General features: G+C 31.1%; 1 protein-coding gene across 1 annotated transcript in view; it reads left to right on the plus strand.

Annotated features, from left to right (window-relative positions):
* Positions 1–4: 4 nt before the first annotated feature.
* LOC136969506 (cell growth regulator with RING finger domain protein 1-like) overlaps positions 5–20,728 on the plus strand; it is a 28,940-nt gene continuing 8,216 nt past the window's right edge. The window contains exons 1-5 of the mRNA XM_067263679.1: positions 5–346; positions 5,711–5,838; positions 10,156–10,321; positions 13,333–13,486; positions 20,010–20,117. Coding sequence (XP_067119780.1) covers positions 249–346; positions 5,711–5,838; positions 10,156–10,321; positions 13,333–13,486; positions 20,010–20,117 — 654 coding nt within the window. The 5' untranslated portion in view covers positions 5–248. The remainder of the gene's footprint in view (positions 347–5,710; positions 5,839–10,155; positions 10,322–13,332; positions 13,487–20,009; positions 20,118–20,728) is intronic.

Consider the following 20,728-nt stretch of genomic DNA (forward strand, 5'->3'; position numbering starts at 1 on the left):
TAAGCCATTACGCAGTTATATGCTAGATTTTTTCCGAAAGCAAAAATCATTTAAAAAACCACATGATTTGTATTTCCGAATAGTCACGTGATTACACTGTAGTGTTTCAAACATTCAAATTTTGCGTTTAAGTGTTGTGTTTTCTACGCTTGCTTCCGTCGACGAATCGACTATGGTGAATGTACGAATGAATTGGACACTTTTCTAAGCGCGAAAATAAACCGAATTACTTCGTATAATCCATAAATATGGTTTCGTCTTTAGTTTCTGTTGCAGAAATATCAAATGGATTAGTTGTACTTGTTATATTATGTTCACTTATAACAATGGTCTCTTTCCTCTTCAGGTATTTAAAGTTTTATACAATTTAATATAGATTGATGTTAAATTCAAAATATATTGCTTTATGATTATGTCAATAGGTGGTAAAGTGGCACCTACTTATTATAAATAGGTTAAATTCCTAATGTTTATTTTGTATAGTATATCTTTTTCAACGAATGTAATATGTAACATTATCCAAGACTGTTATGCATGATGATGATTGATCTGTTTTGTAATTGGTCCTTGATTCAATTTTAATGGAGAGAGAAATTATTTGTGATATAACCTTGTTAACATATGCATATTATTACAACAATAGAATTTCTTACATTGAATTTGTCTTGCTTTAATAATTTAATAAAATTCTTTTTAAATAAAAATTTTTCTCAGATAATAGAGAGAAAATTTTATCACTATCAGATGCTATTGATAGACTATATAACTCTAGTAGGTTGTTTAAACTGGTAGTTCTTGAACTTTCTGAGGCTGCAGACTACCATTCATATATTTTTTATTACATAGAGCATTAGCATCAATACAGTCAAAAATTGATAAGCAATTCCATGTTTACTATTCTCAGGAAACAATGAAGCAATAAATTAATAAACTTTAATGTATTGAATAAAATAGACATGGAATTATCTACAAATATAGCAATGGGAATAAATTTGAATAAAAACTTTAAAAATCTTTTCTTTCGTGGAACACTCAAAATAAGTTTGCAGAACACTGGTTAAGAATCACTGCTCTAAACAAATAAAACTGTGGAAGGAATTGTGGATCCGGATAGGATTGCCAACTGTTAGGAAAATTTTCCAAATTACAGAATTTCAGTTATTTTTTAAAATTGTTTAGAAAACACAAGCTGTTCAGAAATCGTCTGAAAACTAGAAAAGGGGTTTCTTTTTTCATAAGAAGTTGGTGGTACTAATTGTTATCCAAATTATTTTCATTCCCATTAGTTTGCTTTTTCTTTTGTTTTTCTATTTTTCTCTGTTTATGTCCATGGACACTAAGATGGCATGGTTTTAATCATATCCATCATCACCAGACCCGTAAGGATGGTGAGGAATGGACTCAACATATCTGGAATGGTTTGTTCCTGAAAAATTCCTGGGGTTTTAAATCCATTCAAATTCATTCCTGGATCCCTAGAGCAGTAGACTGAGACAGCAGGGTGGCTAAAGCAGGTTAATGCTTTGCCTTTCCTGCTGTCTCATTATTCTCATTATAATCATCAAGAGGAGGAGGAAATGTTCCCAAGATTATAGGTTTTCTTTTTCTCATCAGTTTTTTCAAATTGCATTTATAATTTCATAATAATCCAGGAATGACTCTTTCAAAACAGTGGATTTGATTATAGAAATTAGATCTAGTCTAAATAACAACATAAACCACCTCTGCTACTTGGTCCTTGCCTTTAGGTAAATACAAGTAACTGGTTATTGCTCACTACTATTATGTCCAAACTCATTTTAGACTAGAAGAGAAGCAGATCTAAACTACAGCTTAGGTCTGATGAAGTTTTCTGCCAATATATACTGTTTAATGAAAAAAGTGATTTGTAGTGTTACTGTTACTGACAATTACTCTTATATAATCAACACATTCTCAAAATTTTTCTTGTTTTATAGTCGACCATATATACCCAAAAATGTCCTATTAAAGATTTCTCTCAACTGACTTCTCAAGAGAATTTTATAATCTCTCTAACAAACAGTCTAGAAATGATATAGGCCTATACAGTATGATTACTTATTGTAATCACTAATATTGTTATTAGTCATTTAATGTTATCAAAATTAGTATATCCCAAAACATACAAATTAAAGTACACTTATAAAACTTAACAAGCAAATTCCAATTACAATAAATTGGGTAAATAAGCATTTTTAAGCTCTTTTTATATTATTGATTGGTAATCAAAACTGCCTATCTCACCATATAAACAAGTCAAAAACCACATTTTTGCATTAATGAGGTTGTAAAGTCAATTTCCACATACTACCAAAACCTTATAAGTGAGATGTACTTTTTAGATCTCTGACAATTTCAAAAATTTGCAACCTTGTATTCAAAATATTGCTCTTTTGAAACAATGTTTTTTAACCCTCTTGTAAAATTTTAGGAAATACAGTAAGTTTTGATTACCAACCAATAATAATCAATTACATGCAACTGTTATCAGTTTTAATCAGTGCCAGAGTGCTAACAGGCATTCCAAGTTTGAATTTTCACTGCCTATGGCAGCACTACCATCTGGAGTTTTGTATGAGCAAAGTGCAGCTTTGCAAAATGCAATGTCTGCAAAATAGCTTAAATATGCCAAGAATGGCCTCCAAGGTACATAGTCTAAAGGCCAACTTAATTGTTCATGAAGTACAAGGGCTTGCCTTTCTTTAAAAAAGCACCAGGGTGCAGCCTTTGTATGCAATGGTATGACTACAGTACTGGTTTTCCCTCAATGCAACAGTTTAAGTTGCTGGAATTTCTCAATAAGCAAATTTTATTGTATATTTATTAATTTTATATTTAAAATTTCATCCAAAATCAAGTTAAGATACATTAAGATGAGTGAATTTGAAAATGTTTGAATTTTAATAAATGATTTTTAAGTTTTTTAAGTAGTTTTATTTCTATTTTGTCATTTATTACTGTTTGTCTAGTTAATGTACAAAATTACCTTTCTTATTTCTTTCTGAATTTTGGAACTGAAAGAATAATACTTTGGCTAGTATTATTATTTTTATACCAAGATGTTGCAAAATATCATGCATTTGTTGAAATTTTGTTTTATTATTCATGACAAATTGTATAATAAACAGTTCAGTATAGGGGAAGAAAATGTAAACTATTGTATGTTAGCTATTTGAATTATAATCTTTTTTGATGTCAGGGAAAAGCCACATATAAAGTTTCACTAGTGCAATATTGGTTGTACTAGCAGTTAAGATAACTACAATTTCTATAGTTACAGAAGTGGCACTTCCATTTCTTACTAACTTTTCCCTAACTCTAAATTTTTTAAGTTTTATTATGCAGTTTTAATTATTTAAAAGACAACTCCAAATTTTATAAAATGTATTTTATATTTAAAATTTTTAAAATTTAAAGTTAAAAACAAACATGTAATACTAGAACCAAATAACTAGAACTAATGAATCACACTTATTTTGTAAAATTAGTACTGCATGCCAGAAGTTTTTTAATAGATGTAATATTTTAACTTATAAAACACATGTTCTATTAAAAGTATTAAATTTCTCACCAGATAGTGACATGTTTAGTTTTATAAGTTTGGCATTACAATGGAAGAAATTAGGGTACTAAATTATTATAATTCTGCAATGAAATATTGTAGAATGTAATAAAATATATTATGCTTAATTCTACTGTTTAGATTGATTTTTGGATATTTTATATTTCATAATTATGTGATAAGTCATGTATATTTACTGTAAATTAAACTGAAATGCCAAAAATTAAGAGACAGCAGTAGCACAAACAATGTTGTTACCTTCCATCAACAGAGGAATTGCAAAGCATTTCCCCTGTTGATGGAACATTTTTGCATTTGACACTATAGGTACAATACTTATCAGTTGTGTGTGAGCTTAGAGTAGCAATGGGCTATGTAAAGGATTTATTTCCATTTGATCATGGACAGGTTGTTGGAGCAAGAGCAATAGGTCACTATCAGCAAGGTAACCAATGCTCTTGGATTTTCTCATGCAACAGTTTTGAGAGTTTACCAGGAATACTTAAATGCTGAACAGCCATCAGCAGCATGTGCTCAGTGTGAGTGCCATGGCTGATGCAAGTACATGACTGCCAGTGGCTAATCGTGCAACAAAAGGCATCAGATCACATCAGAGATCAACACAGGTGATGTTGAACCCATCAGTTAATGCACGTACAATACACTGCATTACTTGGGGTTTGGTAGTCACCAACCCACTCTGATATCACTACTAACATCCAGGTATCATGTGCTTCACCTGGGCCAAAGAACACTGAAATTGGACAGTGGATATAAGCAGGGCCGGATTATCAAATAGGCAAAGTAGACAAATGTCTAGGGCCCGTAATTCGGAGGGGCCCGGCTTCAGTGCAAAAGATTTCTTCGTTTCAAAACGAGTTAAAAATTATGTAAGAAATTCGATAGGACAGAAAAGGCTGTATTTGACAATTCCTACTAAGCTCCGCTCGACTAGCTATTACCTAAAAAAAAAAACAAAAAAAAAAGTCAACAGCCACCTGTGCGTCAGAAGTAATGTACGCTACGGGATCTCTCGCACCATCTAGAAATATTCCTAGGGCTGCCTCTTGTGGTAGTACTGATGTATGGTTATGATTTATTTTCTAAATCTAAACTTATACGTCGCGACATTGCATATTCGATATAGCGTTCAAGTTGCTCTAGTGCGAAGATATTACAATTCAATAGTGTTTTATAAAAGAGTTAAAAAGGGTGACACTACAGTGTGACTTGGGGTGACACCACGATATACGCACCGGGTGTCACCCATGCTAGCTACTCTAATGTCACATTATATAAGATTTGTTTAGAAGCAACTTATTTAAATGGGGCCCCAATTTAAATTTTGTCTAGGGCCTGCTAGAGGCTTAATCCGGTGCTGGATATAAGTGCAGTGTTACATGACCAGATGAATCTCGTTTTCAGCTCATTTGAGTTGATAATCATGTTCGTGTGTGGCAACAACCATATGAATATTTTTCCATATGAATATGAATCCATCATGTCAGCAAGGTGTTGTACAAGCTAATGGTAGCTGTCTTGTATTTTATTGGCTTGAACAGGGACTAATGGTGAGACTGCAGTCGACTTTGACAGGTGCAACGTATACTTTTCTTGTGGCAGATGTTTTCCACCTCTTTATGCTTGCTATGTTCCCCTAGAGAAATGGTTTATACCAGCAGGATAATGCTGCTCCTCACACGGCACAGGTGGCACAACAATGGTTTGAGAGAAATGCAAATGAATTATAGAGAAACCATTGAATGTGTCTGAATTGAAATACCTGTGCAAAAACTTGCGCCTTATAGAGACTATGCTACGATGTGTAGCTACTGTTATTTGGGCTCAGGGAAGAGCTACACATTATTAGGTAGATGTCTCTAATTGTTTGGTACTTAAATTTAAATTTTAAATAAGCAATATAAAGTGATGTATATGTTTGTTTAAATTTTATATAGCTTTTGTACTTTTAGCATTTTATGTAATATAAAATTTTATGTATCTTAACATATTTTATTTTATTATTTGTTGAGGGGCTTGTACTTAGGGGGAGGAGATCTACTGCCATTAGACATTCTTATTATAGATGTAATAAATAAATTAATTAATGCAAAATTTTTCTTACAGATTTAGAGGAGATCTCTATGAGACGTCTGTTAAATATGTACAAAATCTAAGAAGTGCAAAACCAATGGTGTGTGTTAATAATCCATTTTTCATTCAGTTTCATGATATTCAAAATCTCTCTCTGTCAGGTAAATCATATATATTTATTTTAATTTTAATAATAATGAAAAATTTTTGTTATAAAATGTTTAGTCAATATTATAATTAATATATATTTTTAAATGTTTTTGATTCTTTATGGAAGACAGTAAATGCTACATAATTAACTAAATTACAGAACAAAAATAAAATTTGATGAATTTCAATATCCATAATAAAAATGGAAGAAGTGAATACAGTAACCTCCCCTTATCTGCAGGGATATCTTACTGACCCTGGTGGATGCCTGAAACTGTAGATAGTACCAATATATAGTGGTACAGTACCTTGTATTTCAAATGCTTCATAGTTCGAACAGCATTGTGAAAAAATGCTGTTCCAGTGCATTGTGAAAAAATGCACTGGAAACATAAAAGCAAGTTGCTGTTCTCCCAAGTTGTCTCTTGATCTCGTCTTGCATTACACTTGTATGTTTCATTATATATTGTGTGTTGTTTGTTGATTTTTAACAATTTCTTCTTGCAATTTTTCTTTGTAGACAGCTTTTGGGTGCCCCACACATTTTGTATTCTTTAGTTCAAAATTTCCTGAACAGAACTTTTTAAACCATACTTGACATGTTCAAAGTTTAGGAGTATTTTCCCTGTACATATTACAAGTTTTTTTTTTACTGTTTGTATAGCATTATATTCTTTCCAAAACTCATAAAGCAAAATATGCTTAATATGCTTTTTTTTTTTTTTAATTTGAAGACATTTTGATTTGATTTTATTCAAATAAAGTATGAATTAAAAAATTAAAATAAGTTTTTTATAAACAAAGAATACAATTTCACATTAACAATAATGTCTTAGATGTGTAATTTAATTATAACAGAAATTCAGATTAAGTGGATCTGATGGGCAAATTTAACATGCAGAAGGACAGTGTGTGATCAATAAATGCAATTTTCATTTTATTATACAGTATTTATGTATTTTGTTTACTGTTTTCATATTTTAATTTATTATTAGGACATTTGATTGTATTACTATTACCTTAAATTATGTGTATTTACTGTTTTAATTTGTTGAAATGAATATTGTTTAGAGTCTAAATTAATTCATTCTTAGATTTCCATTATAGCTAATAGGAAAATTAATTAGGATTTGAATGATTCAGAGTTTGAAGAACCTCCTAGAATGAATCAAATTCAAAGTTCACCACTGTACTACTTTTTCCTATATGTATTGTACTGTACTGTACAGTACATACTAATTTATATAAGGGGGACTGGAAGTAATGTTGTTTTTCTTTCATCAAATTAAAACAATAATTTTATGATATATTTTTATTCTGAGTCACTGATGTAATTGCCATCATTATCAATGATCTTTTGTCACCTAGTTGGCAAATTTTCAACTCCAGATCTGTAGAACAAAGATTGCTTTTGGTCAAAAAAATTGGAAATTCCATTTTTGACTTCTTTCACATTTCAAAATTTTCTACCACTCAGGAAATATTGCAAAGATCTGAATAGATAGTAATCTGAGGATACAATGTCAGGTGAATAAAGTAGGTGAGGTAACACCTCCCATCCTAGTTCTTTGATTTTATCCAGTCTTTCTTGCAGAGTGTAGACTTGCATTGTCATGTTGTGGAATGACACCTTTTCTGTTTACAAGGACTGGATACTTTTTAATCAAAGCTTGGTTTACTTGATCTAATTGTTGACAATAAAGGTCTGCAGTTAAGGTTTGACCTGGTTTTAGCAGCTCAAAATGAATTATGTCCCGAGTAATACTCGGGGCATAATTCGTGTTGACTAAACAGACAACAGTACCTTTCTAGGGTGTAAGCTTGGCTTTGGGGTAGCTAATGGGGTTTGATTGGGAGAGATCCATTGTCTTTTACATTTGGGATTGTCATTTCTCATTGCCAGTCACTACGCAGTCAAGAAATGCTTCTGTGTTATGTTGTTGCAACAACAAATTTCAGGTGCTTGAATGATTAGCTTTGTTTTCTTCTGACAGTGGGTTCTCCAAACATATTTTCTGTTAATTTTACCAATCTGCTTCAAATGTTCTTGATTGGTCAACCAAGGTGTGTTAAGATTATCTGATAACTTTTCTATTGTTTGACAAGGATTTGTCTCCACTTTTGCATGTAAAACATCATTATCAAGAGACACTGGTCTTCCAGAATAAGACAAGGGCAGTATTCTGGGGCCGTATTCTGGTCACCGTCTCTCGTCTCTCACAAGCCGGTCGCTGATTGGCTAATCATTAGAATTAGCCAATCAGCGACCGGCTTGTGAGAGACGAGAGACCAGAGACGGTGACCAGAATACGGCCCCTGGTCTCTCGTCTCTCACAAGCCAGTCGCTGATTGGCTAATCCAAATGATTAGCCAATCAGCGACCAGCTTGTGAGAGATGAGAGACCAGAGACGGTGACCAGAATACGGCCCCAAGTCACAAAGATCAAAATTACCCGACCCCAAACCTAGCAATTTGGCATTTACGGACATCTAATGCAGCTGGATAAACATCACAAGTGTTTTTTGTAGCTTTTGTTGCATCACTGCATGTTATTTAAGTTTCAGAAAGGTAATGTTGAATGTGCAACTCTTCTGGTTTTTGGCTTAAAATTTCAAACAGGGATGTTATAAAAATGAAATTGATCTGTGAAACAAAAGAAAAGAAGTCACTTTTACTTGCAAAAGTACCTTGCACAACTTCAGCGTACACAATCAACTAATTACATAAATCAACATTTACATAAATGTTGATATGCACAAAAACATTATTTTCTGGTCCCCCTTATAAATTAGACACAATAAGAGATTAACAAGAATAACTAAAAATTGAATCATTATAACAGTATACTGTAACAAAAGTTATGTGAATGTAGCCTTAATGCAAGAGCTTGTTTTCTCATTAAGTAGATATCCATTTTAGGATGACAATTTTGACTGCAAAGTGTTCTATTGAAATTGAAGCATTAGTTGCAACTTTTAGGTATCTTGTCCATTGTTTGTTGGCTTCTTCCTGGAAAAAGTAGAAGGTAACTACTGTAGGATAGATTTTTGGATTGACATGCAAATTTTCTGGTGAAAATTAGAATTTTTTTTTCATGACCATGACCAAAGCAGTGTGGTAGTGTGTGTAATGAACCAGTCTGGAGGATCAAGCTCCTTTTTTCTCATGATTTGCTATGATTTCCATGGAGACTCAAATTAAATTAGTTTAATAGAATTGGCTATATTCTTGGTGGATGGTGTAGTTATGGGAGCCCCCATCAGTTTTAGATCATCTGGCAAGTATAATTGAGAATTCTGCTTTTCACAAATGAAACAATAGTGGAGAAACTGGCTTCTGCAAGGAGAATTTCCTTAGACATTGTCTGTGGGAGACCAGGTGTCTTGCTTGGAGCCAAATGGAATAGCAGATCCAAGTGGTGTAAAGTTGGCATTGGGATGATTGCATATTCTGGTTGATAGTTATTTCAGCAATAATGCATTATTTATTAGTTGCAGTAAGTGTTCCTCCTCTTGTGAATACAAAGAATTGAAGATATGTTACTATTTTTAAAAGTTTATGCTGAAGAAAGTTGACATCTTTCCCTGTCCAGAGTGATGCCAAAAATAATCTTTTAAATCAAAGGACTGACTTGGGGCAGAATTGCCTGGTTTAGTAGCAATTTTAGAGCAGGCTGGTGCTGTTTTTGTAGGTTTTTGCTATATTATTGACTTTTCATTTGCAAATGCTTAATTTTCTTCTTTTTTTTTAATTAGGCATTTAATTATTGAACATTACAATTTTCATTTTTAAAACATAGGATCTGTGTGTGTTTTGGCAAATTTTTCCAATTAATAACTAAGGTGCAACTCCATTTTATTGTGACATTTTTGTGGTTATTGCAATATTTTTCTACAGCAAATTTTTCTGGAACCACAAACACTTGCTTTAATTTTTTCCAAACCTTGTTTGTATATTTGGACACATTTTGCATCTATTGAAATGTTTTGTAAAATTTGGTGTAATTTATTTTTTCTCCTTTTTCAATGCATGTTTTGTGTTTTACCTGACAATAATAGATTTTAATCAAGTGATGATTGCTAATTTTTTTTCATACTGATTTACTTGTCTTAAATTTTTAGTTTTAACAAATCAGTATCATAAAACTAATACATTATTTAACCAAAGTGCTTTGTCATTTTGGAATATTAAAATATTAGCAATATGGTAATTTGTCTTTAATACTAGACATATTGTTAACTTTTATCATATTTATAAATATTTTTTATACAGAAACTTGGAAAAGATAATAAATTTTAACTATTTACAAATTTTTTTTTTTTAACAGATGTTTCTTTGAATGTATCTGTACAAGTAAAATGCTTGTTACAAGCATTTTGGGGTGTTACATTTGATAGCTACTTTTTATCTTTGCCTTGGAATATCTTAAAAGAAACATTGATAAATGGAGATAACTTAAATATTTCTTGTATTTCAAGATCTGAAGTTAAACAGTATCCTTTGATTAATAAAATAATAGTTTAAACATTTCAAATTACTTTAAAAATTATTACATGGATGATTAAAATAAAAAATATATTTTTCAGTTTATCCTAGAGATAAAATTAAGATCATTTCTTAAATGACATTGAATTTAATTTTATTTATGTTATTTTTAATGAAAATTTATCTTTACTATACAACAAAAAAAATTGTTTTCTTAAAAAATTCAGTTAAACTATATTATGCAGGTAACTTGTAAATATCACTTATTATAATTTGATTTTTTTTTAAATTAATGGTAAAGGCTGGTTCTTATGATATAATCCATGACAATAAATGGCAAAGCTGTAATTGTCATCATAACATCAAACCATTATAGAAAGGAAAATTGAATCAAGCTCAACTTTTATGGTGATGGCAAGTGAAAAACATATATTGACCAGTGCAAAAGTATTATTTATGTTGATGATATCAAACATAAAATTCAATGTGGATTGCTTTTGACATGGTTACATGCTTGAATCTTCTTTTAATTATAAAATGCTAATTGAATTAATAAGAAATAATAGTTTATTTGAAAAAGAATAGTCCTCATGTCAAGATATAAATTTAAAGGAATAAAAATACAGGTAGGTGTAACATAAACTAGCAAGTTGTTGTTCTTGCCAGTGTGCATTGCATGGAAAGCTCGTCCAGCAGTGTGTTACAATAATGAGAAAGACAGTCAGTGTTGATAAATTGAGATTTTGTCACAATGAGAACCTTAATTTCTGTAATATATATAGTGTGTGAGATAAAAAAATACACACACACACACACACACACACACATATATATATATATATATATATATATTAATACTATTATTAATACTAATTACTAATTTAATACAATCAGCTTATATACATTAATATATATAGTCAAATCTTGTTTTAAATGTCCCTGCTTACAATCAAAATTTTGAATGCCATATGATAACTTGATTGCCAAACAAGCTAATATGAAAGAGCCATCCACAGATGGTCAACTCCCTATACCTCCTGTGTTAAAGAAAATCAACAGCCTGATCAATCAATGACGGGACTACCGATTCAGAGGTTAATGATACCGAGATTGCCTTGCATTATTAAACATTGCGACACGAACCATCAATGATGTAGTTATTCAAATTATATTTCAATGTGCTTGTAAAGTCCTGGTCACACTATGCGATTTCCAGCTGCGCAGGCGACTGCAACCACGACAGCTGTTCCCATTAACTAGTAATCCCCCCTCGAAAACTGGTGCGACTGCAACTGCAACTAGAAATAAAAAGTTTGTTTTATTCGTGACGATTGCAAATGTGCATCAAATTAGAAAACATCTTTGTGCCACGTCATACTTTGTGTTGTATATTTGTCAACATATCTTGATTATAACATTTGTATTAACTCAGTTTCAGTACATTTAAATGCTATATTTGATATAAATCAAATCTGAATTTATAAAAGTTATTGTTAGATTTATTTTTAAAAGTTTGATTACTTTTAATAATATACAATTGAATAAAATGAATGCTTATGTAAAAGAGAAAAATATATCGATTAAAAATGAATTAAATCATTCAAGCTTTCCTCTAAACAACACTTACCCTCAAATATTCACTTTTATAAGATTGATAAATAGCATCCAAAACTTCTGGGATAATGACTGATGTCGAATTATGGGCCACTCTAAATTGATATGCCAAACTACAAAACGTTTTGCCTAAATTATACAGTATATAAGTATTTGTATTCATACAGATATATCCCCTATAACCTTCGGCATCCGAAAGCCTTAATTCATTCATCAGCTGGTGAAAGCAAGATTGTTTAGCCTGTTGATTTTCATTTCGCCAAGTTTTAACCCAGCATGAACGTTTTTTCTTATTTTTCTTTTTGTGTATTCTCACCAGCTCTAACAAAATTATTTTCTTTTTTCTTTTATTCATTCCAGAAAAGGAACTGCTTGCCATTTTAATAAAAAAAACAAAAATGGCTAAAATTCCATAAATAATCTGAGGTGAAACATAAAATGTCGGTAAACTCCCGAAAGAAGTCAAAATCAAGCTACTGTAATTTTATTGGTTTATTATAGGGTCACGTGTTTCCGAGTTGCAATGCCAGCTAAAATGTGTGACCATGAGAAGACGTGCGCGACTTGCGCATGTTACAGTCGTGGTCGCCTGTGCGGTTGGAAATCGCATGGTATGACCAGGACTTAAGATACTACTTTCATTTTTCAGTATGCATTGCAACTGATTTTAATCAAATTAAGTAATAAAAACAGTGTTAATTGATATTCATGTAATATAAATGATATCCCTGAATTCATGTTTAAAGATACTTAACTCAAATTAAATAACAAATTTATAATTTAATATTGTAATATTAATATTTAATTTGAAATTTATTAATACTAGGTAGCCAGTTAATTAAAACTAGAAATAATAATAAAATAATAATTAAAACTCTAGTTTTTACAGCAAAACTGAAAATAAGATCTTAATTAATTAAATTTTAATTGAAATTACAAAAATATCGTGTTTCAATTGATTTAAATGTGGTACTTGTCCCGTCTTGACTGATTTGGTTATATTTCATGTGGACAGTCAGAATTGAGTCTCTATTTATAGCATTTCTTTGTAAAGTGTTTGTTTTGGTTTCTGTTGGCAGTGATGGAACATTTTGCTTTTAATATATATGTAATAATAATATATTGCATGTGTAGGCATTTTTATGCATGAAATACAGCTAAAAAGGTAAAGAAATAAGGCTTTGTTTTGGGGGTAGGGAATGGATTAATCTATTTTATATTGTTTCTTAAGGGAAAATTTTGTTTCATTTTTAAAACAAGTCAGTTTTAGAACAACTTTTAGGAACAAATTTAGTTTGAAAACTGAGATTTGTCTGTATAAGCTGATGAATGGAATTAGTGTGTGCACAAAATTAAATTAATATAACTAAAATTTTTTTTGTGACTATATCCATAACAGAAATAGTTTAGATATTTGTCAGAATTTTGTTATCCATCTTTCTCCATTTGAAGAAATTTCAGAACATGATTTAGGTGAAATTCCTCGCATAAAATATCCACTAATGGTGATTTTAGTCAGAGAATCTGAATTAAGTGAAGATGAAGATCCCAATACTGTGGTAATTACATAAACATTATTATATAAATTTTACATATTTTTCAAAATAAAATAAAGATAAAATTAGAAAATTTTTCTATTAGCTAATTGTATTTAAGATAATTGTTCATATGTATTGTGAAAAATATTTTCAAACATTTTATAAAATAATCATTTAGGGCAAATTTGGCTTATTTTATATATATAAAAAAATGAATTATTGATAATTTTTTTTAGTTTTATTTTATAGATTTTTAAAATAAAAATCCTTATTTATTCAAAAATGAAATTATTGCTGTTCAAAATATGAATAGTTTAAATTCTTCAAAATATAAATGGTCATAGATATTTGTATGTCCTTTGGAATTAACATAAAGTTGCTGTTGAGAACAAATCACACAGGATCCTGTGATTTGTTCTCAACAGCAACTTTATGCTAATTCTGAAGGACATACACTATAACTAATTGAGAGCAGTAAGCAATCACAGTACTGGTCATAGATACTTTTTATCCTCTTCTCTCTATAGCACTTTTACTGATTCAAGAGAAAAATTCACATAAAAAGGCATTAAAGAACATTTTAAGAAACTTTTTAATATCCTGTGAGTGCTTTTGACATATTTATAAACATTGTCTTCAGACAGAACCGGCGATATATAGCACTTTTATTTTATCATCTCTTCATAAATTATTCAGTTTATAGCTTACACTTATTTTACCTGAAGATAACTATTATTGATTAGAGAACTTTCATGCTGTTGTTTTTAAAAATCCTTGGAAACCCTTGGATACACTGAGGTAATTCCAGTGGCGTAGCGTAGTGGGGGTGGCAGGGGCGGCCTGCCCTGGGCGGCACTTTTAGGGGGCGGCAAAATTTCACAATAAATAATATCATCTTGTAAAAATACCTAAATAAGGGGGCAGCAAAATTTTCCTCCGCCCCGGGCGGCTGACACCCACGCTACGCCACTGGGTAATTCTGACTGAATGTGTGTACTGAGTCATTTTGAGCTATATAGTCTCAACAAATTTTAATTTTAGATGATTATCATTAAACTGTTTGCTTTTTTTAATTTATACTTAAAGGAAAAAATATTTTTATATTGACATCTGATAATGTTTATAATTTTTGCATAGAACTGTGTAATAATCTGAACAAATAAAACAATTGCATTTCAAACAAGTTGACTATTTTTAGCCTTTTGATGTTGGACAGATAGTATATCATGTTCAAAATACCAGTGCAGTCAGGAAACTTGTTCTGTTCTTACTCTAAACAATTCCATGAGTGATATGATTTGCTTTGTTGAGTTTGATATTCTTGAGCATTTTTTGGATGTATGTCAACACGAGCTCTTTGGAAAGTCTTACAAGGAAGTCTTCTGGCATGATTGATTTCTCTAAAGTATCTGGATCGGTTTTTAAAAATAACATAAACATTGAATGCTGCAACATTGATCACACTGTTCTGTAGGACTGTTGGTCACTTTTGAGTTATTTTTGTAGTGTAACATCTCTTCTGACACACAAACATCCATTATATCAACATCACCTTTTTGTTTTGTTATAATACAATATAATTCCAGGTTTTTTCTTTTCATCATTACTGATTTCAGTTGTTTGGTGCATTATGTTCAGAGCTATGTTCTTTTTGAAACCTAAATTATTATTTTTTTTGAGTTGCTAATTAGTTTTTTCTTTTGGTGTTAACAAATACTGCAGAGCAAACAAAATTTCTTTAATAATAACTTTAAACATTTTTTATGAAATTCAGATTTCCACCATCAGAAAAAGTGAATAGAATGAAAATAAAGAATCTTGCATGTGGAAGAATATTGTGAATTTAAAGTTGTTCATGTACACAACAAGTACAATATAAATATCATTTTAACAAATAAGTAAAATACATGGGCAATCCAGAAAGTAATTTATGTTTTGGCTGCAAGGGAGTGTGGGATTGGGCTAGAGCCACCATTTGGTGTCAGTGTCCCCACCTCACTCATTAGACGTTCAGCTGTGTCAGTATGGTTTGTGTTTTTTCTGCTTTGTCCACTGTGAATTTTTAAAATGTGTGCTGCAATTGAAAATTCCACAAGTTGTGAAGTGCAGTCAGTGATTAAGTTTTTGTTGTCAAAAATCCACAAACCAATTGAAATTCATTGGCAACTTTACATTGTTTCTGTACACCTCATAATGAGTGAAGGCAGAGTGAAGCAGTGGTGTATTATGTTTAAAAATGGCTGCACTAGTGTTTACAATGAAAAGTGAAGTGGCCAACCGAGCATTTTGACTGATGAACTGGTGACAAAAATCAATGGAAAGATTTGTGAAAATCGCCACTCCAATTGGAGCTCTTGTTTGAGTTTTCACAAATTTCATAGAGTTTGTTGCATGACATAATGCACAAGCTAGGCTACCATAAGTTGTGTGCCAGATGGATACTGAGAATCTTGTCAGATGACCACAAAAAATGGCACAAGGTAGTATCGTTGACATTTCTGGAAGCATGCCACAGAGATGGTGACTCACTTCTCGATTGTGTCATACTGGGGATGAGACATGGATAAAATATGTGGACCAAAAAAAACCAGTCTATGGAGTGGAGACACACAAGTTTTCCTACAAAACCAAGGAAATGTTTGCAAACATTTTCAGCAAGAAAGTTCACGGTGACCATTTTTTGGGACAAGAAGGATGTGCTTCTGGTGGATTTCCTCGAATGTGGTTCAACAATAAACTCTGAGAGATACTGTGAAACATTAAAAAGGTTAAGAAGGGTGATTCAAAACCAACGTTGGGAAAATTGAGTTCCAAGATTTCGTTTTTTCATGACAACTGTCTGCATATGGCCAATTGCACTCGACAACTCTTGGATGGTTTCAGATGGGAGATCTTTGATCATCCACCATACAATCCAGATCTTGCACCGAGCAACTACCATTTGTTTCCATGTATGAAGTTGTGGCTCATAATGCATTACTTCGACAATGACATGGAACTGCAAGCATGCGTGAATGAGTGGTTGAAGTCTCAGGTGGCAAAATTTTATGATGATGGAATTAATAAACTGGTGCACCATTATGATAAGTGCCTCAATTTGAATGACGACTATATTGAAAACTAGTTTGAATGTGGCTTTCGAATGTATATAATAAAAAATGTTTCCTTTCACTTGGGTTTTTTTAATTCTAAAATATAAGTTACTTCCTGGATTGCCCTTGTAATATACAAATGGAATCAACAAGCATTTAAGTTTAAGGAGATACAACATACAATTGGTAGAATATTAAAAGTAATGTTGACATTTCATTAGCAAAAGTGTGAGTTTAATATATATATATATATATTATGTTTTTTTCAACTGCCAGTCTGCAGAAAAATATTTGACCATACTGAAGCTGGTGTAGTTGATTATTAGTGATTTTTAAATACTAATCTAGAGTTACTATAAGTTCTTTTTTACATATGGATAAGTATATATAAGCCTAATAAATAAGCATAATTCATAGTTGTGTATAAATACTTGGTCCACATAAAATTGCAGACTGATAAAATTATGGATAATCAGAAAAACATCAAAAAACACTGGTTTATAGGATTAACATATTTGAACTGTCTTCTAAAAATAGTCCAACGTTTTTAGTGTCCTAAAGAGTTTTAATAATGGTGTTATTATTCCAATTAGGCTTATAGTTTTCATCAATATATTTAATAGTCAATAACCAATTTTGCAAGTTCTGTGTCTTTTCTACATAGTGCTATCGATTTTTGATGTTTTCCTATCTTAACACTTAATTGCTGTGACAGTACTGATGTGTATAGTACTAAGAAAGCCTTTAAATTTATTTTGTGAATACCAATTTTCTTGAAAATGGACCCAAGTCTCTCATTTACAATTAATCTTAGATTTAATCTCACATGGTTGAAGGGAAAGGAGGAGGATGTAAATAATATGAACTTGTGAAAGAATGAAGCAACCTTTTAGGGATAAGTTCCTACATAATTTTCTCCATGGATAGATGAACATAGTTGAAATTGAGTGTAAAGCCTGATATAGGTTTATTTACAATAAAAACTATTTACTATAATATAGGTTTATATAGGATATCTAGCATTTTTAAGGAATTCTAGTTTATATTAAGTTCTTGTGAGTACTGGAAATTAATAGATATTTTAATCAGGAAACTAATAGCTAACATGTGTGTTGGCTTTTAATTGAAAAGAATGACTAGAGATAACAAGTTGAACTTATTGTAGGTTTGTTTAAATATTAATTTGTAAATTGTGTAACAAGTAATTTACAAGATTTGTAGAAACAGGAGCAATAAATGACTTACCCTGATGAGGATGACCAAAAATTGAACAACTGAATATTTTGTATAAAGTACTAGACTATTGTAAGTTGTATGTGGAACATAGAGGATTTCATTTTAAACACTTTATGTAAAGTTTATTATAGTTTCTAGTTTCTACTAATGAAGCTCTTATTTTAAAAGGATTTTGACTATACTAAAAATATTTTATATACTGATCTAAAACCATTTATTAATATTCAATGTAAAAAAATCTTTTCAAGCTAATTTTTCATAGTCTATGCTTACAATCAAAGTAATCTCATGCTAGATTTCTTTTAAAAAGCCATGTATTTTTTTTAATCTTTTATTTATTTAAGCTGATAAAAGTATGAGGAGGATTCAAAAACTTTGTGATGCTGCAGTTTCACCTGAAGAACATTCTAGTTAACTATGTAAAGTACTTAATTTTAGTATCTTAGGAAACTGACTATAATTACGGTTGGTGAACCTTCCGTTAACCTAACGGGTACTTTACGCGGATTCGAGATTAGTTTGCCAGGCCTGGGCTTTTAAGCGTGCACCGAAAGATTAGTAATAATAACGATAAATATCAAGTCAGATCAAAAGTTCAAATATATTTAATTAGCAACTAGAACGTACTACGTACAAATGTCAATAATCCAAACAAAATTTATTAACGAAAATCAACAAGTCAACCCGACAATAAACTTAGCTACTTAGCTTAACTTAATAGTAATTCCCCTTTGAAATTCGACAAATCAAATACTTAGAAACTATGAACAAAATCTCTTACTAATTAAACGTCTATCCGTCACCTCACTATACGAAGAAACTATTTCCTCAATACTTTCGATATCGTCAATCGAACTCCTCTTTAACACCTTGGATCATCCAATTATCAATCTGGACTTCTATCAGAAAATACTTCGCTTTCGAATCTACCTCGCTCTCAACATCGCCTCGATTTGGAATTCACCTCGGTTTGGAAGTCACCTCTCCTTCTTCGGTTAACGTACGGGTTTTATACTGTGAGGTGACGTCACACTTGAGCTGGGTTACTTCCCTTATTTACATACTTAGTTGCTAACATTAACTTTCTTTTCTGGCAGCTTTAAGTTTCCGACAAAGCTTATAAACCGTTTACAAAATATTTATCATAATTTTCTGGGATGTTTAAGACGGTTTATCAAGTATTTCTCTACTAGTGATTGTGGGGACTCCCCCTCCATTTTTTTTTTCTGCGGACTGTTACTTCCGCCGGGCAGCGCAAGTGCGCAAGATTTTTCCTATGGCGCTTATTTCTCCGCGAGTTGTTTTATCTTCATTTTTCATTACTAACAAGAGAGTGGTGGGGAACCTTCGTCCTAAATAAACATAAACCCCAAACAAAAGATAATAAAACGGAAATAATAATAATAAAATAAAAATAACGTTCGGACTCAGTTCCTTACAACTATGAATGCTTAGATTACATGTCTTGTCTTGTGTTAGCTTAAAGTAGCATTGTTGTTAGTTGTAATACATCAAGTTTAAATGCAATAACACTGATATCAAAATGTTGATGCATATAACCAGAGCATCTAACTGCAGGGGAGTTATCTGAGAATCTACTACTACTGGAATTCAAATCACCGAGCTTAAATGCACATAACTACTGCACCACTTTAGATCATCTGTGTACTGCTATTAAAGCAAAGCAACCTCAAAAACTGAGGTCTGGTATCATGTTGTGTTCATAGTATAAAAGCTCCATCATGCATCCAATGCAATAGAAAACATGTATCCTCCTTATAGTTCAGATTTCTTGCCATGTGATATTTCTGTGTTTGAACTCAAAGACAATGAAAGGTTGACTATTTGAATCAGAAGGTGTGGTTAAAGAGTTTGTTTTGCACTGGTTAAAGTTTCAACCACAGGAATTGTACCAGAAAGATATCTTTGATCCTTTCAAACAGTTGGTTAACAGGCACACATCCACTGCTCTAACACCCTAATGGGGTTCTTTTTTTTATTTTCATTGCTTATTCATTTATTGCTTGTGAATGGAAATTTCTTGAATTCTCTTTAAAATTTTAAGTCCTTAATGTAAACTCTCAGCGTATTCATGATTGAATTTTACAATTTAAAAAATAAATATTAATAGTATTTATAATTTTCTTGATTTATAATTTTCTTGATTTATATTTCTCTATTAAAAAAAATATATTCTATTTTTATTATTATTACAGATTGGAATGATAAGCATAATGCATATCAAAGATTCTATATGCAGAATGGAGTCTCGCTTAATTGCACAATATCTTAAACAAGCAAATGGACAGACTTGTTCTTTAAAGGTATAATAATTTTGAATAATTTTTATTAAATTAAATTTATTGATATATTTTTAAGATTTTCAAGGTTTCCTAAAAATTCTGTGTAAATAAGATACAAAATGTTTGCATTTTATATTCATAAAGCATTAGCATAAAGTTCATTTGTAATCTTTTAAGCAAATTATCTGGCTTAATAGAAAATATCAGTGATAAATGAAAGTGCTAATCTAATGACATTACTGCTAACCTAAATTTTAACTGCACATTCAACCCACTCCCACATTGCATTTGTATTATGCAGTGATGTACAGTACTACCTCTCCTTAGGTAAATGCTTCACCACAAAACATATATCATATTTGACTACCTGTTCTAGTATCCCATTTGATTGTATAATTCGAAATCGTGTCTTCTTTTCTTTGATTTAATTTGTTATCACTACTAGGTGCATATACAGATACTTGGCAATTTTATCAACTTTTATTCGGAAATTTCTTATTTGCTGAGACACGTTTTGGGCCTTAGTCCCTCTTCCGTCGGCATTACATTTTGGGATATCTTGTAGTATGACAATCGAAAATACATCATACTTTTAGTTAAATTTAAACATTTACAAATGAGATTACACAGTG

This window comes from Centruroides vittatus, unplaced genomic scaffold, assembly GCF_030686945.1.
Source record: "Centruroides vittatus isolate TY-2023 unplaced genomic scaffold, ASM3068694v2 contig_18, whole genome shotgun sequence".
Lineage (NCBI taxonomy): Eukaryota > Metazoa > Arthropoda > Arachnida > Scorpiones > Buthidae > Centruroides > Centruroides vittatus.